Source organism: Tiliqua scincoides, chromosome 8 (genome assembly GCF_035046505.1).
Source record: "Tiliqua scincoides isolate rTilSci1 chromosome 8, rTilSci1.hap2, whole genome shotgun sequence".
In the NCBI taxonomy this organism is placed as follows: Eukaryota; Metazoa; Chordata; class Lepidosauria; order Squamata; family Scincidae; genus Tiliqua; species Tiliqua scincoides.
This window is the reverse complement of record NC_089828.1, coordinates 60,020,075-60,045,552: the sequence shown is the minus strand read 5'-3', so window position 1 is coordinate 60,045,552 and position 25,478 is coordinate 60,020,075. Positions and strand designations below refer to the sequence as shown.

The following is a 25,478-nucleotide window of genomic DNA, read 5'->3' as shown; positions in this document are numbered from 1 at the left end:
AGGAAATGGGGGGGGCATTTTAAATCCACTGAGACGGGCAGCAAGGCAGAGTCAGGGGCTGCAGGAAGACAAGGGCACTTGGTGCACACAGCACAGCAACTGGACAACTCCAGGTGAGCCTCTACGTCAGCCATAGTTTGACGACATGCCCACCCCAGCAAGGGTGTGGAATACTGCATGGGGGGCCGTGGCAGTGTAGAGGCCTCGCGGCCAGGTGGCTGCTGCCTTTGGAGAGCTTAACGGCGGCCTGGAGCACAAACAGCACCATCAACATGCAACAAAGGCAGTGGTGATCAGATGGAGGGAGGCCTCCAGTGGCAGCTGGTAAACGAAGCCTCTATTACGGTGCAGGCACAGAGGAAGCTGGTCTAGGAAGCAAAATCTAAATGCAGGCAGATACTGGGCTCTTGTTTTTACCACCCACGTGCCCCTTGCGGGAGTGGGGTGGGTGGGTGGGAGGGAGTGGAGGACCACCTGCCAGCACAGGGCTGGCATCTGGCCCCTTGGCTCCCAGGTGCTTGTGGCCCTGAACTGCTGTGTAGCTCTGCAGAGGGACAGGAAAGCTGAGAGCATCTCTGCCATGGAGCAGGATCTAACCCCTGCTCTCCCAGGACCTGTTCCCTTCATCCAGGGGGCATTTCTGGACAGCAGCTGTTCCCTCCCTGACCAGTCAGCAGTGTAGTCAAAAGCACCCCCTCTATCAGCACTGCTCCCTCTGCAAGCAGCTTTTTGCCGGGGGGGGGGGGAGCCAGCTGTGGTAAGAGACTGCTGGTGACATGGACCTGCTGGAGGGGGCCACAGCACAGCTGGGCCAAAAGAGGAAGGGCCCAGGAAGCTGAAGGCCACTCTCTTTGGGGGCTGGGTGGGGGTTTGGCACTTGCTGTGTTGCATATATCGCCACCAAGGCGGAGAAGGGACTCACATGGGCTGTTAGACTGTACAGAAGAGAAAAGGTGGCCCGTGGAGCGTTGGGAAGGGTGGGCACAGCCAGGCCACAAGTGTCAGAAGCCCTGGCACTTTCCAGCCTTAAGGAAGGCTGCACGGGGGAGACTGGAGGGTCATGCATAGCTGAAGCTGCACACATGCAAGTGGTTCCAGTGACAACAGGGAAGGGCATGCACATTGAGGGCGGGCACAGAGTAGGGAGCCTGGGTGCGCAAACCTGCGTTCACAGCAGTGGAGGTTGGCAGGGGAGGGCCATGGCCAGCACAAGGGCATTTGCTGGCAGTCACCTGTAGTGTCAGTCTATCAGTCCCAAACTGCCACAGTGCCCAGAGCCGGCTGCCCTTGCTTAGTTTTGCTGGCTCTTTGAGTTGGTGTGAAGCTCCCTCCTGACCACTGAAGAATAAGTCTGCAAGTTTAGTGGGGGTTGGGCAAAGGAAGGAAGGCTTCTTCGTCCTGCTGGGGCAGGCAGCCACACGGGCCCTGGCTTGCATTCTGAAGGAGGCAGGACAGAGTCCCCAGCCTGGGAGAGAAGGAACAGCCAAACAGAGGGAAGGGGCAGAAGTGGGGCCTCCCAGCAGGTTGGTTGCAGGAAGCAGAGAAAGAGGACGTGGGTAAGAAAGCCCAGCTCAAGGCTTGGAGCGCCTGCCTGCACGTGGGCCGAGAGCTGCAGCTGCCACAGCTGGAGAGGGGAAGACTGACGAGGCTCGGCACTTGCAAGGAGAAGGCAGAGCAGCCCTTGCATGTGAGTGCCCCCTCGCTCTCTGGGGCACTAGTGGGAGAAGACCAGAGGTGGGCCAGCTCATTTTGCAGGGGGTGGGGCAGAAAAGATGACTTCACTGGAGGGAGAAAGGTGCCCCCACCCCAACGGAAAAGGGTTCAAATTCAAGATCCAGAGGGACAAGAGGAAGTAAGGGGGGCTGCAAAGTGGGGCTCCTGCAATGCGGCTACCGAGTTTCCACCAACAGGCAGGGCAGCAGCTCCTGCACGCTCTGCCCCCACAGCACTAGCCACCCCCACAGTACCCAACACGCAGCATTCAACACACGGTCATGCATGAGACAGAAGTGCTGGTCAGCAGATATTGTCCGTTCCCCACCCCCAATGACAACCGCAGGCCTTGGGGGGGCCAGAGGCAGCCCCACTGGGGCTGGCACCGCTTCAACTCCGGGTGTCCACAAGACAAGAGTCTGTGCGACCTCCTAGCCGAAAATCCCACCAATGGTGGAGGCAATGACGATTCCTAGCACCACGCAGCAGATGATGATCATGATCTTCTTCTGTGTGGGGAAAGAAGGCAAAAGTTACATCAGTGACCTGCCAAGGGTGTCTCTGAGCATGCAAAGACGGCTGTGGGGCTTATCAAAGAGCTGGGGTGACAAGACCCCCAGAATGCTGGTTGCATGTTGGGTCACCTGCAGCGGTGGATGCTTGGATGGTGCTACATTTGGCCCAGATTGAAAGCTGGGCTGCAGTGTGTCAAGAGAGACACCAGAGGGCGCCTTTCTCACTAAAGGAACAGCACCACTCCCAGGGAGCAGGTCCAGCAGATGGAGGGTGCAAGCCCTCAGAGCTAAAGGTGCCCCTCTGAGGAAGTACAGAGTGCACTTCTGCACCACAAGTCACAGCCCTTGCGCATATATCTGACGCCAGGGCTGGCAGAGGAGCTTCGGCAGTGGCCCCCACCTGTGCTGAGCGAGACCCCAACAGTGGGCAGAGCTGCACTCACCCGACGGGCCTTGCTCTGGTACTTGACAGCCTTCTTCGTGTCTGATACGGCCCGCTCCACGTAGTCCACGGCATGCTCCACGTTGTACTCAATGCGGTCAATCATTTCTCCCTACACACACAGTGGAGGACGCATGGGGGCAGTTGCTTTCAGGACTCGTCTTCATGGGCCTCTGGGTGCTCCAGCTTGCCTGACTGGGACGACCACGCCCAGCCAGCTCAGCACCCAACCTGCCGTCAGGAACAGAGGAAACGTCACAGAGTGGAAACTCCCTCCTGCTCCCCACAGACCAGGGACATTCTGGGGTGGCTTACTCCACACCCTAAAAAGGTTTCATTTGGCCCCTTTGAAGCTCCCCAATTTGTCAAGTTGCACCTTCAGCCCTTTGAAAATGTTTTAGGTGAACCACTGCCATTTTTAGCCAGGACAACCACGTGCAGGAGGGAGGAACTGGACAGAGAGAATCTGTGGCCGAGGAGAGATTCAAATTCCTGGCCCCCAAGTCCAGTGCATCATCCCTGGCCCACCTTGCAAGGAGCGAGTTCCCACCGCCTTCTCACACAGAGACCTATGCTCTACCTGCTGGGGGTCCACGGTTATGGGGAAGGCTCTGGCTGCACAATGTCTCGTTTGTCCTTGGCAGAGGGGCTGAGGCCAGAGGAAAGGGGTCTGGTGGACTGACAGCAGGGGAAACGGGTGTGCACACACAAGAACATGCTCAGGAAACGGTAAAACACCCACTCAGTGGAAGCCATCAGACAGGACAGAGGGACAGACGCAACCCAGCAAGAGGGGGAGGGGCGGCCCCACACCAGGAGCACAGAAGCAAAGCACCACAGATGCCACCATGGCAGAAATCAAGTCCTTTCTGAAAATTCAGAGCCACCCTGCAAGACTGGTTGTGCTGAGGCCTCTGCCCCTCCCCCCCAGTTCCCTGGGACGTTCTGCACTGGAAGGAAGTTCTATCCAAGACAGGGAGCAGACGAGGAGCTCCAAGTGCCACAAAACCAGAGCAGCACCTCTAGTGTTGGATGCCAAGGGGTGAGCAGCAGCCCCAAGTGGAGGTTGGGTTGGTGGAGAAGCTCTCACAGGCCGGTCATGTAGCAGCCAGGACCGCAAGCGGTGCTGACTGAATCTCTCCTGCACAGCCTCAGGGTGAAGTGTGCACACTTGGGGTGCTGAGAGCCAATGTTCTCGTTCTGCTTGCTCTCCAGGGCAACAAAGGCTTGGGCAAGCAGGCTGCACCCCCCCAGCCAGAGCATGTCCAGCAGCCTTGTCTTGTGGCGCCAGAGGGGCACGTGCAGGGACCTGCCCCCAGTCACATTCTCTTGGTCTCTTCCAAATCCTCCACACTGTCAGGAGTTCGAGGAAAGAGTCCAAGGGAAATCTGGACCACCACATTCAAGGGGTTCTGGAAGTGCAGAAAAAGCTGCAGTAGGGTGGAGCACTCCCAGGTGGAGGGAGTGTGCACACTCCCTGGTGTGGCAATGGCAGGGCCTGCCCAGGTCCAGACAGTCCTCTGTGGTGCCTCAAGAACTTGCACAAGCTCTTCTGAGCAGAGGAAAGGGGCGCAGCTCTGTCTGCAGGCTGCAGATCTCCAAGAGGCTCTCCTGGCCGTGCCCTAAAGCAGTTCAGCCACCGACCCATATCTTTTGCTACAAGTAAGTGAACCTGCAAAGCAACAGCCTTCCTGGCCAGCCTCTCCCAGCCTGGCCTGCTCTGACCAGCAGCTCTCCAGGTCCCGAGGCAGAGAAGGGTCTTAGTTGGTCTGTGGAACTCCTTGCTGCAGGATGTGGTGACGGCATCTGGCCTGGATGCCTTTAAAGGGGGATTGGACAAGTTTCTGGAGGAAAAATCCATCATGGGATACAAGTCATGATGTGTATGTGCAGCCTCCTGATTTCAGAAGTGGGTTGCCTCAGAATGCCAATGCAAGGGAGGGCACCAGGATGCGGGTCTCTTGTTGTCTTGTGTGCTCCCCGAGGCATTGGGCGGGCCACTGTGAGATACAGGAAGCTGGACTAGGTGGGCCTGTGGCCTGACCCAGCGGGGCTGTTCTTATGTTCTTAAACTACAATTCCCAGGAGGCCTTGCAGGTCTCTTGGTATCTGGTGTGCTCCCTGGGGCATTGGGCGGGCCACTGTGAGATACAGGAAGCTGGACTAGATGGGACTATGGCCTGATCCAGTGGGGCTGTTCTTATGTTCTTAAACTACAATTCCCAGGAGGCCTTGCAGGTCTCTTGTTATCTGGTGTGCTCCCTGGGGCATTGGGCGGGCCACTGTGAGATACAGGAAACTGGACTAGATGGGCCTGTGGCCTGACCCAGCAGGGCTGTTCTTATGTTCTTAAACCCCCTTCCCCTGCATCCTTAAGCAAGAGATGCTGGCAGGGCCTGGACCTTCTTCAGGCAAAGCAGGGGGGCTTCTGCTGAACCAGGCACCTCCTGCCTTGCCTGTCCCAATCCAGGGACATGGCTGGGGGGGGGGGGCAACCACACAGCAAGCAGAGCGACAGATGTCCCAATCCAGCCACGTCCCCTGCTGCACCCAGAGCTCCCACTCCCCCTCTCAACAGCACAGGCGCATGCGTGGAAAACAACACAGGGCCATGCACCACAGACATGCGGCAGGGGCTCCAGCACTGGAAGAGGTGGACGTTACCTGCCAGTTCCTGACTGCCCTTATCCAGGTGTACATGATAGCATGGGGTGGGGGCAGAAACAGGGGTCAGGAGGGGCTCTGAGGCTGACTTGGAGAGCCAGGAGCCATTCACACACACACACCCCCAGCCAGGGGCAATCCTCCTCAAGACAGCCATTTTGCGCCCGGTTCAGGTGGGTGGACTTGAGGGTGGGAAGGCTCTGGCCCCAGAGAAAGGAGACCCCCAAGTGCGACGCCCCTCCCCCCAGCCCTTCCTCAGGGGTATTTGCACAACAGGAATGGTTGTTCAGTCATTCGTGATCCCATGGACCACATTATGCCAGCCCCCCCCCGTCTACTACTAACTACACAACACTTACTACACAACAGTAATGTCAGACCCAAACCACACCACTGCTGGGAGACACCCACAAGACTCCTTCAACAATGCATGGTTGTGGGGGGGGGGCAATGCAGAGGGCTTCTGGGGGCTGGGAAGGGCCAGAACCCCCCTTCCTGTGCCACTGAAGTGCCTGTTTGAGTTAATTGGGGGCCACAGCAGGTTTAGGAGGGGCATGTTTTGGCAAGAAACAGACTGGGGGGAAGGGTTGACTCCCCTGATCCACACGTTGGGGCCTGGAGGGAAACACGCACACAGGGTTGCCTTTTGTTCAAGAGGAGGAATGGCTGGCTGGGCTTCAAGGCAGGTCTGCAGCAGCCTCTTCAGGGGGAGAACCCAAGGCAGGGCTCCACCTCCTGACCTCCACCCTGTCCCTGGTGGGGTAGCTACTCCCCCACGCCCACTTCTCTCCTACAAAGAGCAAGCGGGTGCCCCTGTCCCCCGGCCAGCAGGTGGCCCTCTCACCTGGCTCTCCACCAGCATGGCCATGTCCATGAACATGTCGTGGAGCTCACGGATGCTGGTCTCCAGCTTGATGATCTCGCTGTGTCGGGTCTCGATCTCGCTCAGAGCCTGCTTGGTGATGCTGGAGTCCATGATGATCTGGAAGAGGTGAAGCGTCCTGGAGCACTGAGCTGGGAAGGGCCCCCCAAGGTGGGTTCAACCGGCCAGAGGTCCTGCAGGGCCTGTATGCAGAGCCATGTGGCAGCCGCCCAATCGGATCTGGGGCTCAGGCCAACCGGACCCCACAGCAGCAGGAGGGAACTCACCCCGGAGGAGAAGATGGCTGGGTTCCCGCTCTCTAGCATGTCCTCCAGTTCCTCACTGGTGGTGGTTCTGCCAGCTGCAAGGGAGCACCAAAGAGCCTGTAGTTAGCGGGACACGGTGGGGCAGTTCCCCCCTGGCTTCCCAACAGCTGGTGGTCTGAAAACAGGCAGCACCCCCTGCCCTCACTCAGACCCTGCACAAAGCTTCTGCAGGTCTTGAGGCCACATCCTTCTCCCAGAGGTAGACTGCCTCTGAACACAGACGCTCTGCGTGGCCATTGTCGTGGGTTGCTCTCCTCCCCTCTCTGAGCTTCTCTTCATCTGTGCTGGCAGCGCTCGCTGCAGCTGCAGAAGCAGATTCCACAGAGAGGTCCCTGCCAAGGGGGCAGAAAACCCCTTTCCCAACACTGCCCCCCCCCACTCACTTGATGTCGCCCAGATGTCTCACGGTCACACACACAAGGGCGTCCCAGTTCATTCCTGGAAGCTGCAGCAGCTTGGCAGAGGCATGTCCGCCCCAGGTGAGCAGAGGGGCCCAACTCCTAGGACTGCGCAAGCCCCTTTGGTCCTGCCTTTCCTCTGGATCGGGGCCTGATTTAGATCCTGGGCCTCCCCCATTTGCTCTGTTCCTTTGGATCAACCCAACAGACGTCTGATGGATTTGCCTGCCCAGTCTGTTCACTCCTATTTGGCCCACAACTATCTGGCCTCCAAGAGCCTCTTGAGCTGGGGCCTCTTCATCCACATGGGAGAGGGGCTTTTCCTGGGCAGTCTCCTTCTGCCTCGGTGGGGGCAGCAAAGTCCAGGCAGCCAGAGAGGTTAAACAGAGAGCTAAGCAGAAAGGGCTGCTCTGCCCACCACAGCAAGCAGAGGGCAACCCCCAGACCGCTCTGGAGGACCTTGCGGTCTGGCGGGGAGGCAGGTGTGGTGCTCCGGCACTCTTGGGTGCAGCAGAGAGGAACCGAGGGGGGTGTGCCAGTAGCAGGCTGGGGGCCCTTCTGCTCCTCCTGCAACTGCCTGTCCTCTCTGCTCCACCACATCTCCCACTCAGCCTTCTATTCTGATCTCTCCCATCCACACCTCCGCCCCCTACCTGCTCAGCCGCTCTCCACCGCCCACCCTTTGTGCTGGCAGCCAGGGAAGCATACAGCTGAATGAGGCACAGCCGGGGGGGGGGGGGAGAGCCTGGGGTCCAGCCAGACCCTGAGCCTCTGCAGATGGGAGGTGGGACACAGACTGCCCCCTCGCTCTTCCTGACTTCCTTTCACCCACGGCAGCTCCTGGTTCCTGGAAAAAGGGAGGTGCTGCACAGTCTGCTGCCCCAAAGCAGGCTGAAGGGGAAGGTCCACAAAAGGGTGGCTGCTGCCCCTTCGAGATGCAGTGCAGGCGTCTCACGGGCAAGCGGGTTCCCTCAATGTGGGGAGGCAGTGGGGAACCTGCCCGAGGAAGGGGCTTCAGATGGGGGCTCAGTGACATGGGGCGGAGCGACCCCTTACCGCTGCACCGAGGGATTTAACTCCCACCCCACCAAAACCTACAGGCACATATTCGCCAGGCACAGCAGGATCCCCTCTGCGCTCGGCAGCTCTGCAGGGATGCAGTGTGGATCAGGACCACGGAAGGCGGGAGGATGAAGCTTCCCCCCCAGCTCAATTCCATATCAGCCCCCTTTTCATCAAAGAGGGACTCTGCCATTCTGCACTCAGCTGTGAGCAGCATCAGGGGTTCCACACGGCACTTAATGCACATCTAGCCCGGCTGGCCCTGCAGGACGCGCACAGAGGGACAGCCCTTCGGAGAGTGCAGACGGAGCCCCACTCACTGATCTCCAGCTGCCTCTGGATCCGTCCCTTGCAGCGCTCCCGGTAGTCGGACTGGGTGGCGTTGTACTCCGACATCACCTCCACAAACTTCCGCGACAGGGTGGAGTGCTGTGGGGAAGGAAGCACACCAGTGGGCTCCTGGCGGCCCCCGGAGCCATTTCAGGCACAGACACCCCCAGGAACAGAGGCAGCCCAGTGCTGAGAATCTGGACCTCCTGGCCAAATCTTGCCTCCAGCAAGAAGCACTGGGAGGCCTCGGGGTTCAGGCCTGAAGCCGGCCCCCCTCCGAGCAAGACGGACTGGTAACGCCTGTTACACAGTGGAAGTCCCGACACCCCCTTCCTTTTTGCTCATTTCCCCCAATCTCTGGCCTCCCTTCCACCAAAGTCCCAGATTCCTCAACAGGCTGCAGAGTCACCCTGAGGTAGTCACCGTGATCCTGGGGTGCTGGGCACCTTTGTCTGGCAAGCAGCGTGGCCCCAATAAGGTCCAGGAGCAGAAGACCAGCTGCCCCCCCCAGGGGTGCAGGGCAATGCTCCCTGGTATGTAAAGAGGCATCAGTCGCACACAGCCCCTCAACGTGCACATCCCCAGCCTGTCACCTGCAGCTGCTCAGCAAAAAACACACGTGCTCCTGTGCATGCCCAGAGACCGGAGGAGCCCTGACTGGTGTGAGTGGCGAGGGGCAAGGAGCCTCTGGACAGGACTGGGCTCCGCTACGTCAGGCGTTGGCCCTGTCCTTGGCTTGTCTCTCCACCACCTCACTAAGCCGCCCCCCCCCCACTGTTTTCTTCCCACCTTTGTCCATCCCACCTTTTCCCTTTGTTGTCCTCTGGTTTCAAGGGCCTGGTCGAGATTCACTGGGAAGAGAGGGTGTGAGCTAGCCAGACCTCCCACTTCCCACAGAGTGCATCTTGCGCTCTCTCCAGCTGCGACAGCTGAGAGTGGAACATCCCTGTTTAGCAGTCTATCTCAGAGCACCAGATTCTGAGCAAGAAGACTATTGCCTTTGTACACTGTCTGTGAGTGACCTGGTCGGCTGCTGGGAGGAAAGGGATTCTGCACTACGTGGGTTCTTTCGGTCTGAGCAGCAGACGGCAGAAGATTCTCCTTCTGTGTGCTTTCAGCAGGGGGAAAGCAGATCACTAGGGCCTTGGGGATGGGGCAGCAGGGGCAGATCAGGGGTGAAGGGCACCCCAAATCTGCCACTCTCTGGACCACTGCAATCTGCCGCCGATGCAACTTGCACCACCTCGCCTCAAAGTGCGTGGCTTCCTCCACCCACTGGCCTTCCAATTGGCTGACTGGTGGAAGGAGAAGGGCAGCCATTCCTGCCTGTCCCAGGCCTGGGGCAGAACTAAGCCACCACCCGGCATGTTCAAAAAGCACCACAAGGCAGTTAGAGGGCTCCCTGCAGGCCTCTGGAGTTCTATACTGTTGCTTCAGCCACGCCATCATCATCAATACTGGGACACGGAGTTGTTTAGGGGCATCATATGCACTGCTGCTGCCTTGTGGGAAAGCAGCCAGCAACTCAGGAACGAGCGAATGGCTTCTTTCTCCTGCAATGGGGGCTGCCCAAGAGCCACGTCCACTGCTCAGGGTCTGCTGTCGGTCGGTGTGGAGGGGCCCACCTGGCTCTGATGCCAGCAGGTCTCTCACAATGGCCACCTTGTGCTGGATACCACTGTGTGTGTGGCCACTTTTGCTTGCCCCTGCACATTTCCTGCAGCAGGGCTCAGGGTTCCGCGCTCTCAGGCCACAGAGTGCCAGCAGCCACGTCTGGTCCCTGGGGCAGGACTCACCTGTGTCTTCCTGATTCTCAGGTCAGCAGACGACCGGTTCTGTCCTTCCTCCTGTTCAATACTCTGTTCGATACCTGGGCGGGGGGGGGGGGGGGTTTAGCAGAAAAGTGGAGCATGTTCTCAGAGAAGAAACAGATGGGTCTCACTCACTCCTGCCTCCCAGCCTGGCCTAAAAATAGCTCTGCAGAAGGCAGGAGACGGCAGCCCCTCTGAAGGTCCTTGGTGGAGGCACTCCCCTTTCCTGCCCGCTGCGCCCAGCAAGGCTCCCCGACAGGCAGGGGTTTGCTGCACTTTACAAGAAAGCGAACGTTGCACCATAAAGGTGAACACAGCCGCCCAGTGAGGCAGATTTGCACAGTGCGCCCTGGCCTGCAGACTGCTGATAGAGAAAGTCCACTCCTGTCCCATTGCTCCCCCAGAGCCAGGCTGCCCCCACGGAAGACCTGCCTGGTCCAAACAGATCCCACTCCTCTGGCTGCCCTTGCCTGCCACCCTCCAGGGGGTCCCTTTCAGGTGGGGCTGCTCCTCTTCCGTTTAGCAGGGGGAGAGTGAGCGTGGCCTCCCTGCTCCTTCAGTCGAGCTTCCTCCCGGGGGCTCTGGCTGGTGTGTCTCTTTTGGACTGTCAGCCCTTTGGGGACAGGGAGCCCTTTACGGATTCATTGGCTGGCTCTGTGACTTGGTGGCTGCTGATGGAAAGTGGCATTGCAACAGCACCTCCTCCCAGGCTAGTCTCGGCCAGTTGCAGAAGCTGTCCTTGCACTGACGGAGTCTCTTGCCAGCTGGCTTAACCTCCCTGCTTCAGTCTCTGAGGGAGGGGTTTAGGAAGCCAAACCTCCCCCCCCCCATGTGGGTGGACACTTACTTTTTAGCTTGGAGCGCACTTTGTTGGCCGTCTTTTTGATGTCAGACATCAACTCTTCCAACTCTTCCTTGGTTTCTGGAAGGGAGAAGAGTCAGGAGAAGTGCTGGAAAGTCGAGCGCCAAGCAGGACCGACTCTGCTGGATCAGAAGGTCGTCCTCCTGCCCCCCAAAGTGGCTAAAGAGCTGCCTCCTGGGCGCCCACAGACCTCGGCCCTCTCCTCTTCTGGCTCCCCAGCATTCGGTATGCAGAGGTAGACTGCCCCCAAGCACGGAGGCTCTGCTAGTGATGGTGACTAACAAGTGCCCCCCCCCCACGTGCCTGCTTGTTCAGAGCAAAGCTGTCAGGTCATCCTCCAGTCACAAGAGCAGCTTCCAGAGAGCCCCCCAAGCAGGTCCGCCAGCTGCAGCCCCTCTCCCTGTTGACCCCCCTCAGCAGCTGCCTCAGAATCTGGCAGCTCCATCAGGCCTCGTAGCCACTTGACAGATCACCGCCTCTTCTTCCAGGAATGCCCCCTGTCCCCTGGCAAAGCGCCCTCAACGCAGGACCCAGGCCACACCTTGTGCCAGCCTGTTCCACAGGTGCAGAAATCCCTCCTTCTGCCTGTCCTGAACCATGTCCTGTCTGTTGCTGCTCAGTGTCACTGGGTGACCCCAAGTCCTGGTATTCACAGAGGGGGGTGGGCACCTCCCTCCTTCCCTGCCCTCTCTGCACCAGGTATCACGATCCAGGCTTCTCACAGGTCCCCTCATTCCTGCGTCCAAATGCTCTCTGCGCCACTCCTCCCACAGCAGGTGCTCCAAGATCCTGGTCTGCCCCCCCCCCCACTGCCTGGCACTCACAGTGGCAGGTGTGACTGCTCTGCTCTCCCCTCCCCCACCTGAGGAGATAATTGCCATCACCTGAACTTGGGAAGCGCCAGTGTAGCCAAGCAACAGTGGCAGAGCAGTAGCATGTTGGTGGCACAGAAGCAGGTGCGGCAAGGGCACGCCCCCCCCAGCTCAGCTCTCTTGGCTCTGCCCCAAGACCAAGCCAGGTAGGCTGACAGCAGAAGCTGCAGAAGGGAGCTGGACTCAGGGACTGTCAGCCCATCTCACGGATTGAACAGAGGCGTGCACCTTCTCAGCACTGCGCATGGAGGAACTGGCTGCGCACTGACCATCAAACAAGCTGCACACCACAAACACAGCTTCCTCTCCGGCTTGACCGGAGATGTTCACCTCTGAAGGGCATCCCTTCTCCCATGTCATTTGTGACATTACCCTAACCCTAACAAATAATCTTTTTCTTTTTTAAGCCTGAGTTTTTGAACAGAAACATGCACCTCAAGGGACGATTTCTGCCCGAAGTGCGGGTTCTTTCACAATCTGGGATCAGCACTCCCCACATGCCTTGCCTGGGACCCCAAGACCTTTAGGAACACCCGGGAGCTGCCGAAACGCTCTGCCTCCATCAAGCCGGTGCGAGGTGGATGCTGCCAGCCGAGTGTTCAGGAAGTGGACCTGGCTCCAGGCCCCTGACCCCCAGCAGCTGCCCAGATCATCTGAGAAGCAAGGGCAGGCTTGGGATTTTATGGCTGCCACGGCAACTGTGGGCCTTCCTCTATTCGGAGTAAATGCCTGCTCCCTTGCTGGGCAGGAGAGGGGAGACCTTGCAGTGGTGGAGGAAGCACACCTCTCTCTCCTGCGTAAGGGTCACTACCAGGTTGTGTTGGATGGGGACAGGAGCCTCTCTGAGGGTGGAACCCCATAAGAACATAAGAACATAAGAACAGCCCCCTTGGACAGTCAGTCCTCAGAGGCCCCAGTTGGATTCCTGAATGGCTCTGGGGGAATTTCCTGTCAAGGCCACTGGAGGGGGGAGAGGTCATGGCCACTGACAGCTGCAGAGCCAGGAGGGCCTCTTGGAGCTGCAGGCAGCAAAGCCAGGCTGGGAAGACCACTGGAGCAACACAAGAAGGAACCCTGGGGCCTGCCAGAACTCCACTTGCAGCTGCCTGCACGGTGATGAGGGGGGCAGAGAGCTTCCTGCCGTGCCCCCGTCTCTTGTGCCCACAGCGCTACGGGCAGAGCTCTTCTGGGAAGCACAAGAACCCTCGGATGCCCACCGGGTCCAGCCTGTGAGGCACATGCAGAGAACTGACAACGGGGACTCTGCATCAGACACCAGCGCCACTGGTGTCTACGTGGCTGCAGCTGTGGGGTCTTTCCAGCTTGCCCTGTCTGAGGAGCAACTGAGTCTCCTTGGGCACTGCACACGCCCAGCTGAAGAAATCTCCCCCTGCTGCACAAGGACAGGCAGTTTCCCACCCTCCACTTCTGGACACTCAAATCCAGGGATTTCAGGAAGAAACTGCTGAACTAGCCAGTTCCCAACCTGGATTTGGAACCAGTGCCGTGGTGGACGTCTGGTGCTGGAAACCAAACAGGGACGGCGTGTCCTTGCTGGGCCTGCCGGACCTCTCCGTGGCTTCTGACAGCATCAGCGGCATTCTTGAGGGTCCTTTCTGAACCCGTCTGGCTAGGAGGCTGTGCTGCAGCGGCTGTAGTCCTCCTCAGGAGGACCCTTCCTCATGCCCCCCTCATCCACGCCTGAGCCACAGGCTGGAACACAGCCAAGGTATGTGGGCTCTCCCTGGGTCACTGACAGTGCTGCAGGCGCATGTTCCATATACCAGCTCCAGGCAGATATGCCTCGCTGAGCACCAAACCTGCCCTCCCAGCCATGAGCTCGATCTGCCTGCCTTGCACAGGTGTGGGCAGACAGGAAATACGACACTGAGCACAGCAAGGTGGCTGAAGAGGGCAGCTGCAAAGTCCTGCGTTCTGATCTCACCTCAGCCACAAACTTGCCGGGATGCTTTTCAGCAAGGCCCCGTTTTCTGAAGGAAAACATGGAGCTTTCTGGTTTCTTTTAGTGACTAGCAGGACAACACAGGGAACACCCGAGCCAGTGGTAGGCCACCTGCACAGGCCTAGGACGGGCCCTGGGTCTCCAAGCTCCTACCTGCCACTGCTCAGGGCTACTCATAACAAGGGCACAGCTGAGCAGGCAGCAAACGGGCGCAGCAGATGAGAAGGCGCCAGCAGGAAGCCGGCAAGAATCTTCGTAGGAGGAAAACCCAAGAGCAGGGAGGTGGGGAGCCAGGCAGGCAGCCGGCCAACAAGCTGCCAAGTGGGCAGCAGGCAGAGGAGCTGCTGGCAGCCAGGCAAGGAACACAGAAGGGCTGTAGGCACCCGGGGGGAGGGGCAGAGGGGGGAGATCTGGTCCAGTCATCCCATTCTGGAAGCAAGACTGCAAGCTCCACTAAGCCCTGGCAGATCATCCCAACAAGCGCTCCCTTAGCACACAGTCCCGGAGCCCCGGAAAGATCCATTCCTGGATTTCAGAGGTGCTTCTGTGGGCTGCAGGCCGCTCCATCGGGGGGGGGGGAGTGCTGGGGTAGCCTCCCAGGTGCCACAAGGCTCCCGCCTTTGCTGCCACGTATCACACGCTTGTTGCTCCCTGAAAATCCAGATCAGAGTGTGCCCAGAGCAGGTACAGGTAGAAGGAAGGGGCAGGTGGGGCTGGGGAGAGACTCTGCCTCACCTACCTGAGAATTTGCAGAGACGCCCCCCTTCACTAAAGCCACAGCCCCTGTTCAACCCGGAGCCATCACCCACCTGACTTTCCTGCCACCCTGTTCCATCAGAGACAGAGAGGAGGGAAGGAAGGAAGGAAGACTCGCCCCGCCCAACCCCTCCCTCCACGCCCCACTGTGCAAACCTCCCTTGTGTCTGTGCCTTTTCCCGAACTCACAAGTGCCAGACCCCGTGCATCTGCCTCGGCCACTGCCCTCCCCCTCGACCTGGGAACGACCACCCCAATCCTTGCAAGGTCCAGGTCTCCTGCACACACACCCATGGCAGCTTCACCCAATGCAGCAAAGGAGCCATGCGCCTCCTGGGCCACTTCGGAGGCGCCCAGACTGTGCTTTTCCGCTCCCCAAGCAGGTGGGCACCTCAGCCCTGGCGGGAGCCGGGAACGCCCCCTCCCCAGCCTCTGCATGCTCTGCCTCTGGTGCCACCCACAGGCCCTGGATGCTGCCAGACAGGCAGGCGTGTCAGGAGCCAGGCTGCCAAAATTAAGGCACAGATAATTGCAGAGCACTGGTATCTAACGCTCTGCCTGAATCGGGCGAGAGAGTTAATTAGTGTTTACGTGACAGGCCTGCTTGCTGCTGGAAACAATGCTGTATTGTTTGGAACGGGGGTGGCTGGGGGGGGAACAAGGCAGTGGTTGAAGAAGCTCACTGCTGTACACAAGGTCCCAACTCTGACAAAGGGAGCCCCAGGTGGGGTCAGAGGAGGAGGAAAAGGCACCAACTGCAAAGCTAGTCCGGGGAGTCCAAACAAGCCCACAGCCTCTCCGCACCGCCTCTTGCGGCGTCACTCACACCCTGCAAAGGATCCCTGGCCGCCGGGTGTCACATCCTGCCTGCCACGTCTTCCACTCCCAGTGCAATCAGCACCGGGGACCCCTCAAGCTGCAAGATCCCTCTCCCTGCCACGCTCCTGCTGCCTACCCGCAGGCATGGGGCTCACCACCTGCAGGGGCCAGGAGTGTCCCTCCTCAGGGCAGCACCACCAGGGGCCCTCCCGGGGCAAAGGGGCTGCAAGGCGGCCTTACTCTCGTCCGGGTTGGGGGCAGCCAGAATGGCACTGTGCTTGCGCTTCACCTCTTCCACGTTCTCGGCAATTTTGTCTATGAACCCCCGAATTTCTTCCACCTATAGGGGAAGAAGGACAGAATGAATCACCAACGCTGGCAAGCTGCCAAGTCCTCCACGGCCAGGTCTTCGCGGCTCCCATTGGCACAGCCAGGAACTGTTCAAAGAGTGTCAGGACAGCAGCAGGGGATGCTGCGCATGTGGGCCCCGGTCCCCAGTTGCCCCCCCAGGCTTCCCAGGCCACTCTCTGTGTGTGCATGAGAGGGAGAAGGAAGTGCCTCCACAGGGAATTCCTTCCCCCACCAGCCAACGGGGTGACTTCAGGAACTCCTGCATTACTGCAAGCCCCCTCCCCTCGAATAACCCAGCAGCATGAGCTGCAACCATCTAAATCAGCAGCCTTCAAACCACAGCCTGCAGGCAGGGTTAGGTGTGCCTAAATTACCCACCTGGGCGCGGCACGGTGGCGGCAGAGCCCTTCCATTCTGTGCTGCAGCCCCCAATCTGTGCTGTAGCACCCACACTACTCTTTGTTGTTGTTTTTGTGTGAATTTTGGGACTACCAATCCAGACTGCTGTAACATGTGTGGCAGCTCTGTGAGGGCAGCTCACCCTGGGGGGCTGGGAGCCCCCATCACTTGCCCCACACAGCCCTGCTGGCAAAGATGCTCCCCCGCCAACTATGGTCAAGGACGCCCTGGGGCTGCTGGTGCTCCAGTGAGGACCTGGTCTGCTGCCTTCTGAATCAGCTTTGTTCTTTCCAGAACAGCTGCTTTCACTTCTGTGTTGGTTTCTTGGCTGTGGCTAACCCTGGAGTTGCAGGAGCAGAGTCGAGGAAGAATCCTGCTCAGTGATTCACTCACCATTACAGAATCCTCACCTGACACTCTGAGCAAACCTTATCTTCACTGTGAATTTCCTTGCACATTTGCTCACTCAGGCTGCAGTCCTAATCACACTTTCCTGGGAGTAAGCCCCTCTGAACAAAATAGGACTTACTTCTGAGTAGAACTGGTTAGGATTGTGCCCTCAGATGTTACCTATTGTGCCATCAAACCTGCTCACAATTAAGTTAACCCTTTCAGGGGATGTTTCAGACACAGCCGCCTGTTTGGCCAATTTAGCTCTGATCCATTAACTTCCCGGCGGAGCAAGGCGAGGAGATGTCCAGCCCAGCGGCCACTTGCTGCCCCGCCAGAGTTCTGCTGGGGGTCCCTCTGCACTGCGCCATTGGAATGGCTGTCAGGAATCCACCATGCGGGTCAGCGACAAGGTGCAAGCAAGAGGAGGGCCCAGCTGTCCAGCACTACTGCACAATTACGACTCACCTGTTCAAAAAACTCGTCCATGAAGCGATCGCGGTCCACCCCCACGGCCACCTCCTCTTCCTCATCGCCGTCCTTGGCCTGCAACAGCAAGAAGCCACCCTCTGAGTGAGGCCACTCCTAACACTCCCCCAGGAGCGCCCTCTGGCAAATGTCTGGGTCAGAAAGGCAGCCAGGCCACCTCTGAGACTTGAGGCCTTACGGGGTCCCGTCAAGCCTGTGACATCCCTCAAGAACCTGAGGACAAACCTGGTGGCCATTCTTTCATTTCACTGATCCAGAGTGCAGCAGAGATGGTTGGACAAAAAGGAGATCCACAAACATGGACACTTAAGAGTTTGGAGAGCCATGCGCACCACCTCACCAAATAGATGAATCGACCAGCGTTCTTCAGCCTTGGGGTTGTGAGCCCAATGGGTCACGAAGCCTCAGTTGTGGGGTTGCGACAACTTACAGGAACGAAAGAAACTGCAGACAACTGGACTAGGTAAAGTCCGACCAACAGGTAAAGGGGGAGGCATCCAGTGTTCCAAGAGATTGTCTCCCAGTCCTGCTCAGGTTCTCAGCAACTGTGCTGAAATAGCTTTCACTCGAGCCCAGCTCCAACATTTTCTGCTCTCTAATAAGAATATTTGGCTACAGTGAACAGTGCTAGGAGGGCATTATGGGAGCTGGGTGTGTGTGGAGCGGGGGTCGGATAGGGTCCTGGCAGGGAGGCAGATTGACAGTGGGTCTCCAGTTTCATACTGTATTTATTTATTGGGATCAGGGCATGAAAAATGTCGAAGACCTCTGGAATAGACTATTAAGACTGTAAAAGACAATTCTGTCTTTTTCCCTTCTTTGTCCACAGCTGAAATGGGCAAAGCTCTTCAGCAACTCATTTCCTCTTGTAGATTAGAGGTCAGCGATGGGACCATTCCTGATTTCAGGAAAGCTAAACTTTTCTTCAGTCAGCGCTTAAGCACTCTAAAAGTAACCCTTGTCATCATGAGGTGGGCTTCCAGTTTAATTGGGGAGGCGGGAGGGATGTACAACTATCTGCCATTTATTAGTGCTGAAAATACTTTTATTCTGCTTTGAGATGTAAAAGACATTGTGTTCTAAACTAGATGGACAAGATACAAATCAACTGGAACAAGACACTGTTCCAGCTTGAAGGCATTCAAGGGAACCTAGAATATTGCCAGAAAACGCCCGGTTTGATCAGAGAATTTCAGAAGACAGACGCATACTTTCCCCGCCTTCATTCCATGTGATAATTTTTCAGTTTTTTTAAATCTACAGATCTGGGCCTTGGCACAAACACACCCAAGCTGAGGTTATAAGAAGAGTTTAGAGGCTAGCACTGAGGCAGCACCAGTGGGGAGGACCGGGGGAGGCAGCTCAATCCAGCTCCCCACATGAGAAAGAACGTGGCTGTGACTCCAACAGGCTTGTCCCGTGGCAGGCAGGGAGATCTGCCCTCGCCTCTCGGGGAGTCACGTCCCTGGAAGAGGAACAGCCAGCAGTGCAGGGGCTGCCACTTGTCTTGTAGACCCTTCCCCTCCTGTGCATCCCAAGCAGGGCAGGGCAGGGCAGGGCAGGGCAGGGCCGCCCCCCATCACTGGAGCTCTGGCTTGCCTGGAAGAAGCCAGCCAGCACTGCTGGCCACAGAGGCCTCCTCGACCATGGAAGGCCAGCGTTCTTGGGTCATTCCACTGCCCCAAAGTGTTGAGAAAGCAACCGACAAGTGGCACTTCTGAAAGGGGATGCTTTTTTCTTTTCCGAAAGATTAACCAGCACACAGACTCTCTGCTGGAAGCCTCGGTCTCCATGCTTGAGCCGCAGGGAAAGGAGGCACGTCTGGAGCAAGGGGGCAGTCTTCAGCCAAGTCCACTCATTATGCATCCAGTCTGCAATTCAGGACTTGGGCCATGTTAATTTTGAGGAGGCCTGTGGCACAGCCAAAGAGGAACAGTGGTCCTTCTCAGTGGCTGCAGCTGCTAAGAATAGCACGCCAAAAGGGGAGGGTGGCCTGGCTAATTAGCGCAGTTAACAGGCTTTCAAACAAGCCACCCTGGCCTCGTTAGACAAGGCGTAAAGGTTAAGCGGCGGCAGGACTGGCAGACCAGGAAGCATCTGCTTTCCTGGAGGAGATGCACATCAGAACAGCCCCACTGGATCAGACCACAGGCCCATCTAGTCCAGCTTCCTGTATCTCACAGCCCCCCACCAAATGCCCCAGGGAGCACACCTGATAACAAGAGACCTGCAAGGCTTTCTGGGAATTGTAGTTTAAGAACATAAGAACTGCCCCACTGGATCAGGCCATAGGCCCATCTAGTCCAGCTTCCTGTATCTCACAGCGGCCCACCAAATGCCCCAGGGGGCACACCAGATAACAAGAGACCTGCAAGGCCTCCTGGGAATTGTAGTTAAGAACAGCCCCACTGGATCAGGGCATAGGCCCATCTAGTCCAGCTTCCTGTATCTCACAGCGGCCCACCAAATGCCCCAGGGGGCACACCAGATAACAAGAGACCTGCAAGGCTTTCTGGGATTTGTAGTTTAAGAACATCAGAACAGCCCCACTGGATCAGGCCATAGGCCCATCTAGTCCAGCTTCCTGTATCTCACAGCGGCCCATCAAATGTCCCAGGGAGCACACCAGATAACAAGAGACCTGCAAGGCTTTCTGGGAATTGTAGTTTAAGAACATCAGAACAGCCCCACTGGATCAGGCCATAGGCCCATCTAGTCCAGCTTCCTGTATCTCACAGCGGCCCATCAAATGTCCCAGGGAGCACACCAGATAACAAGAGACCTGCAAGGCTTTCTGGGAATTGTAGTTTAAGAACATCAGAACAGCCCCACTGGATCAGGCCAGAGGCCCATCTAGTCCAGCTTCCTGTATCTCACAGCGGCCCATCAAATGTCCCAGGGAGCACACCAGATAACAAGAGACCTCATCCTGGTGCCCTCCCTTGCATCTGGCATGCTGACATAGCCCATTTCTAAAATCAGGAGGTTGCGCATACACATCATGGCTTGTACCCCGTAATGGATTTTTCCTCCAGAAACTTGTCCAATCCCCTTTTAAAGGTGCCCAGGCCAGTCGCCATCACCACATCCTGTGGCAAGGAGTTCCACAGACCGACCACACGCTGCGTAAAGAAATATTTCCTTTTGTCTGTCCTAACCCGCCCAACACTCAATTTTAGTGGATGTCCCCTGGTTCTGGTATTATGTGAGAGTGTAAAGAGCATCTCCCTATCCACTCTGTCCATCCCCTGCATAATTTTGTATGTCTCAATCATGTCCCCCCTCAGGCGTCTCTTTTCTAGGCTGAAGAGGCCCAAATGCCGCAGCCTTTCCTCATAAGGAAGGCGCCCCAGCCCCGTCATCATCACCTGGCAGCATCTCCAGGCACCCACCCCCCACACCAGCATGGACAATCCAGAGCTAGACAGACTTCGAGATGAGGGTCAGTTCACACCTCATGCGAACTGCCTGCTTGCTACCCCCCCTCCCCATGGCTCACTCTGGACCATGACTGGCTGCCTGCAACGGAGGAGCCAACAGAGCGTGGCAGGGAGAGGCCTGCAGCTGTGCGCAACAGGAAGTGGTCCTTGCCGTCAGTCCACAGGGACGCCTGTCTTCATCTGCAAAGCACTGACGGGTTGGATTTGATTAAAGCAGACAGCAGTGGAGGCCGCGAACAGCCGCCCCGCCCTTACTTCGGCAGGACTCTCAGGCAGGAGGCAGGCGCACCTCCCTCCCACAACCAGGGGTGGCCCAGCCAGGGCAGGTCCCAGAAAGGGCTGCTCAGAGACTGGCACACACGTTCTCCTGGAAGACACACAAGGCCTGCTGAAATGGACACAGGAACGTCCGCTGCAGGGCTCCCCCTTCCCATTCCAGAGCAGAACAATATTCTGGGCAGCGATGGTGGGGAGGTGGCTCTGAACTGACAGTGATGCACGTCCCCGTCCCGTCCCCCCCAGGTGGCAAGGCAGTGGGAAGGCCGCACTGGAAGGAAAGAACAACAAGCCATTGGACCCCAAGGCGCATCACAAAGCAGGGAACAAAAGAGGGCGAAACAGGAGATGTGGGAGGGGAGGCAAGAGAACAACCCTGACATCCAGGCACCACCTGCTGCAGGCTGGAAACTGCAGCCACACACAGCACAGGAAGGAGGGATTCAACTCTTGTCCCCTCTGGCTTTTTTTAAATGGCAAAATCCAGACTTTCTTGACAGAGGCTCTCCAGGGGGAGAAGAGGAGGGCAGAGGGGGGCAGGACAGAGTTTCCAAGGAATGGCCACAGGAAGAGGTTTCTCCCTATGCAGGATGATCAGATGTCATAAGCCCAAAAGAGGACCAGGAGGACAAGACAAGACAAAAGCTAAAAACACTCACGCGTTGATTTCATGCGGTCAATTTAAACAACATATTACTTATTATTACATTTTAAACTATATGACATATATTTCGTTACATATAATGTATTCATTCCAAGGAGGCTCTGTGCTGCCTGCTCGCAGGGTAAAGGAGGACTTTTAAATTCTTTTCCAGGACACGAGGCTAAAAAAGAGAACATGTCCTGGAAAAGAGGGTGTCTGGTCACCCTGTCCCTATACAGAATTGCAGGGCACTCAATGCCAAGATCACTGCAGGTCACTTAATGAGGCCAAGATGGGCAGGGGATTCAAGGCAGACCAGAGGAACACAATACATTGTTCTTACAGAACTGACCGCTGCCAGATGTGGTGATGGCCGGAGTTCCACTGGCTTAGCTGGCTGTAAGAGGGGACTAGCCAGACGCAGGGAGGATGGCTGTGTCACAGGCCACCTCAAAATTAACACGTTCCTCAAACCACTGCACTGATCCCTGAACCATCACCGAAGGCACAGAGGCCGCTCCATCCCAGGGAATCCTTCCACCAAGAAGGGAACAGCGATATATTTATTCATACAACAGGGGCCAAAAGCAGCCCAAGAGCCCACAAAGCCCAGCTGCCCACTGCCAGGGACACACCAGCCAGGAGCTCTGGGCAGAGTTCTCCTCCTGCGTTCTCTTCTCCTCTCCACACCTTGTGCTCAGAGGTAGACGGCTGCTGCACATGGCAGCTCCGTGTTGCTATCAGGGCCAGTGGCTGCCAGAAGAGCCCCTCACTGGACTAGGAAGGTCCAGCAGTGGCCAACCAGGGGCCTTCCAGACACTCCACACACGCCAGGGGGCAGCCCTGTCCTTCAGGAGTCACGGGGAGACCAGTCCTCGGACAAGCTGCAGAGTCCATCTTGAAACATCTCGCTGTGCAGAGGAGCCTCCCTCCGGGCCTTGTAGGAAGGTCAGGCCAACAGCCCATCAGGGCGGATCCCAGCTACTCTCACCTGCCGCTGTCCTGGCCAGCCCCACTGCCTGGCACTGTATAACCAGATCACGGGACCTGAATCCAAAACCACTGCACACAATGCAGGTGGTCTGAACGCAGTCCTTCTTGGGCCTGAGTTGGCACCCCTCAGTCTTAGAGAGATGTTTCCTCCTGGCCAGTCTCTCCTCGCCATGGCGTTTTAGAAGCCCCTGTCACATCCCCAGCTCTGCAACACTTCCTCGTGAGTCAGAGCCAAGTCAGCCACTCAGGACCCTGCGCCACGGAGCTTACTAAACTACTGCTGCTGCATCCATGACTCCCACTCCTAGCCATCAAATACCACCAGCAGGGTGAAGAAACGGCACTTGCCTTTCATCACAAGTCCTCAAACATGCCAGCAGCACCAGTCCAGAACACCCAGGAGGAGACACGGTCCAGCCCCGCAGGCACTGTTTGCTGGCTGCCCTGGCAGTCTACTGCACTGGTTGTGGGGGAACAGGCCCCTTTCTGGAGAGGAGGGTGGGTCTGCCTTGGCTCGTTCCCCCAGTCGATGACCTGCAGATTTGGCCCCACAGGTTGTCTTCTGGTTTTCTTGATCCATCACTAGAAGCTTGTCATGAACAAATCCAACCCACAGCTCCTCCAAGGCAGCCCAAATGCTTCACATAGTGCAAGAGCAGAGGTCTCTGCCCCAAGGGGCTGACAATCTACAATTCAACACATGGGAGTCAACCAAGGGGGACAAGAGGCGGACAGAAGATACAGGGTTTTTAGGTCTTGACACATGCAGCGTGGGCACGTGGAAAAGGTGGGGTGCCAAAGGAAAGGATGAGGGCATCAAGCGGGCACAGCATGAGGCTGTCCCAGGCACAAGGGGCAGGGAGATGGCAGAAAACCCAACACCTCCCCATCTCTCCGCAATGCCCCCAGACTGACTGCAGAGAGGTCAGGGAGGGGCCTCTGGTCTCCAGCACAGGGTCCTTGCCCAGCTTTGCCTTTGGTAGCACTTCCAGGAACTCCCACAAAGCAGCTCACCAGGCCCAGCGGCCCAAGTTGGAGAGAGGGTGGGAGTTCTGAGCCCAGGACTACCTCTTGCCCATGGGCTTGAGAGGGGCAGAAGATGTGCAGGCTGCCCACCTCCTGCTGCAGCACAGGAGCAGGAGGCCTCAGCCCCGTACCCTGGTAGTTCCACAGAAGGCAGGCAGACCAGACCCTGCCTGCTTGTCCTCCAGGCTCAGAACTTGGAGGCACAGGCTGGACTTTAGGCTGATCACCACTGATGGGACTGGCTGCACACACAAATTGCTGTGATGGGTTGGACCCTTGAGGCTTCTTCAGCCAGGCACCCCGACCCTGACAGCGGTTGGCTCAGGGAAGGCCCCCAAACAGGGCAGGGAGGCCCATCCCTCTCCCAGCTGGGTTTGGAAGCTGCACTTAATGATCAGAATGGCCAATAGCAGCCCCTTCCTGCCCCTTCTCCGGCCACTCTGTGGGCACTGAGCAACTTCACAGAAGGAGCAGCTCCTTTTGGCAACTTGCTCACTGGAAGTCAGCTGCCCCCTCCCAGGCCAGGACTTGAGCAAGCCTCCAGGTCTGAAAGGCAGAGGGGTCAGCCAGAGCCACCTCTGCCATTGCCCTGATCTGGCACCTGGGAAAACAGGACGTTGTGAGGGACACTGCCTCATGTGGCGCAGTCCTGGCCAGAGTGAAATGCGCATCTAGGGCCAGGTGGGTCTCCTGCACATCTCCAGTGCTTGGTTGGGTCTCAGTTTGAAACCCCTTTGGCTGCGCAAGGAAGGCACTCTGCAGGCACCCAGAGACACTTCTGCTTCCCCAGAGGCCATGTGCTCCAGATCAGGTTTCACAGCCAGCCTGCTCGGCTTTGGCTTTGCCACTTAGCCCACCTGACCCCTGGAAGAAGGAGGCTGCCCAATAAGGGCAACAGGAAGGCTCTGCTGGATCAGGCCCAGCATCCTGCTTCCCCCAGCTGCCAACTGCCTTCCTGCGAAGGGGTTAAGACAGGCAAGGCAGAAGAGCCGCCACCAAGAGCCCCTCCCCCCACATCCCATTCCAAGCATCAACTTATGCCTTGAAATTCTCTGGGGGCGGGGCTACTCCGTCCTGCTCAGGAAATCTCTTGGTCTGGGGACCCTACAGACTTTACTAGAGGGGGAAGGAAGAGAAAGCAGGCTGGTCCTTGGCCCCACTTTGTTCAGCCCCCCCCCCATTGCTCAGGACACCCCCCCCTGCACAGGTCTAAAAGGGCTCACAGGCAGGAGGGATCATTTCTAAATTTGTTGGCTCATTCTAGTGCCTGGGGGGGGTAACTCTCACCCTTGTTTCCAGTCCCCTGGGGCACAGCTCATAACTGGGGGAGCCTTTTACCGCCCCCGCTGGGGGAAAAGGCGGGAGAAAAAGCTTTAAAACAGACCACCTGCCCACCCCCCGCAGGTCACGTGTTGGGGGAAGGGTCGCTTAGCCCCCGGCTGGGGGACGAGCTTTCCCCACAAAGACAGCCTGACAGACGGACGGGCGTCCCTGCCAGGGAAGCGGGCAGGGGACACTCCAGGCATCGGCATCGCTCCGCTCCTGCGTGGCGCCCGCATCCCCGGGGCGGCGCCCGTCCCCTCCCTCCCGGCAGCCCCGAGGGGACGCCCCCACCGGCCGGCCGGGCTCACTCACCGTGCGCAGCTCCTGCGTCCGGTCCTTCATCGCGCCGGCGGCGGCTGACGCTCCGCTGTGCCTCCGCGCCGCTCCGGTCGGGGGAGGAGCGAGGGGGCGGGCGGCACATGCGCCGGAGTCGGGAGGGTGCGGCCGGGCCCAGGCGGGGCGGCCACCCGCGGGCCCCTTCGCTCGTCAGCGGCGCGCCCGAGGCGCTCCGGACACGCCCAGAGGCTCGCTCGCGCCCAGGGGGCTGCGGGTTCCGCGCTCGCTGCCGAAGGCGGAGCGGTCCGTCGGCCGGGCGGGGACTCGGGGGCTGTGCGTCCCCCCCGCTCCTGGCGGACGTGCTTCCGGGGAGTCGGCGCGGCGCAGCAGGACTGAGCCCCGGCACCGCCCCGAGGGGCTCGCAGTCGGAAGCTGGCGGGGGCGCGCGCGCGGCACAGGCCGGCCCTGCCCGGCGCG

At 58.2% G+C, this 25,478-nt stretch overlaps 1 protein-coding gene across 2 annotated transcripts; it reads right to left on the bottom strand.

The window, feature by feature from the left end:
* Positions 1-1,376: 1,376 nt before the first annotated feature.
* On the bottom strand, positions 1,377-25,203 carry STX1A (syntaxin 1A). Of its 2 annotated transcripts, XM_066634960.1 has the most exons (10): positions 25,038-25,203; positions 17,004-17,081; positions 15,636-15,735; positions 10,971-11,045; positions 10,109-10,182; positions 8,303-8,411; positions 6,484-6,557; positions 6,179-6,316; positions 2,672-2,782; positions 1,377-2,222 (listed from the first exon to the last, which is right to left on the bottom strand). In XM_066634960.1, exons 1-10 carry the CDS (start codon positions 25,065-25,067, stop codon positions 2,145-2,147), a joined length of 867 nt encoding a protein of 288 aa, XP_066491057.1. In that variant the 5' UTR covers positions 25,068-25,203; the 3' UTR covers positions 1,377-2,144. The 2 variants fall into 2 exon arrangements, with proteins under 2 accessions (XP_066491057.1, XP_066491056.1); XM_066634959.1 differs by lacking the exon at positions 1,377-2,222 and having other exon boundaries at positions 2,778-2,901.
* Positions 25,204-25,478: the final 275 nt, after the last annotated feature.

What these genes read in the sequence shown, in the direction of transcription:
- STX1A (XM_066634960.1), bottom strand. Translation starts at nt 25,067, where the DNA reads ATGAAGGACCGGACGCAGGAGCTGCGCACG. An exon ending in TGGACGAGTTTTTTGAACAG is followed by an intron (nt 15,736 to 17,003) that starts GTGAGTCGTAAT and finishes CTTCCCCTATAG; the next exon opens with GTGGAAGAAATTCGGGGGTT. An exon ending in CCATGCTGGTGGAGAGCCAG is followed by an intron (nt 2,783 to 6,178) that starts GTGAGAGGGCCA and finishes CTGTGTGTGTAG; the next exon opens with GGAGAAATGATTGACCGCAT.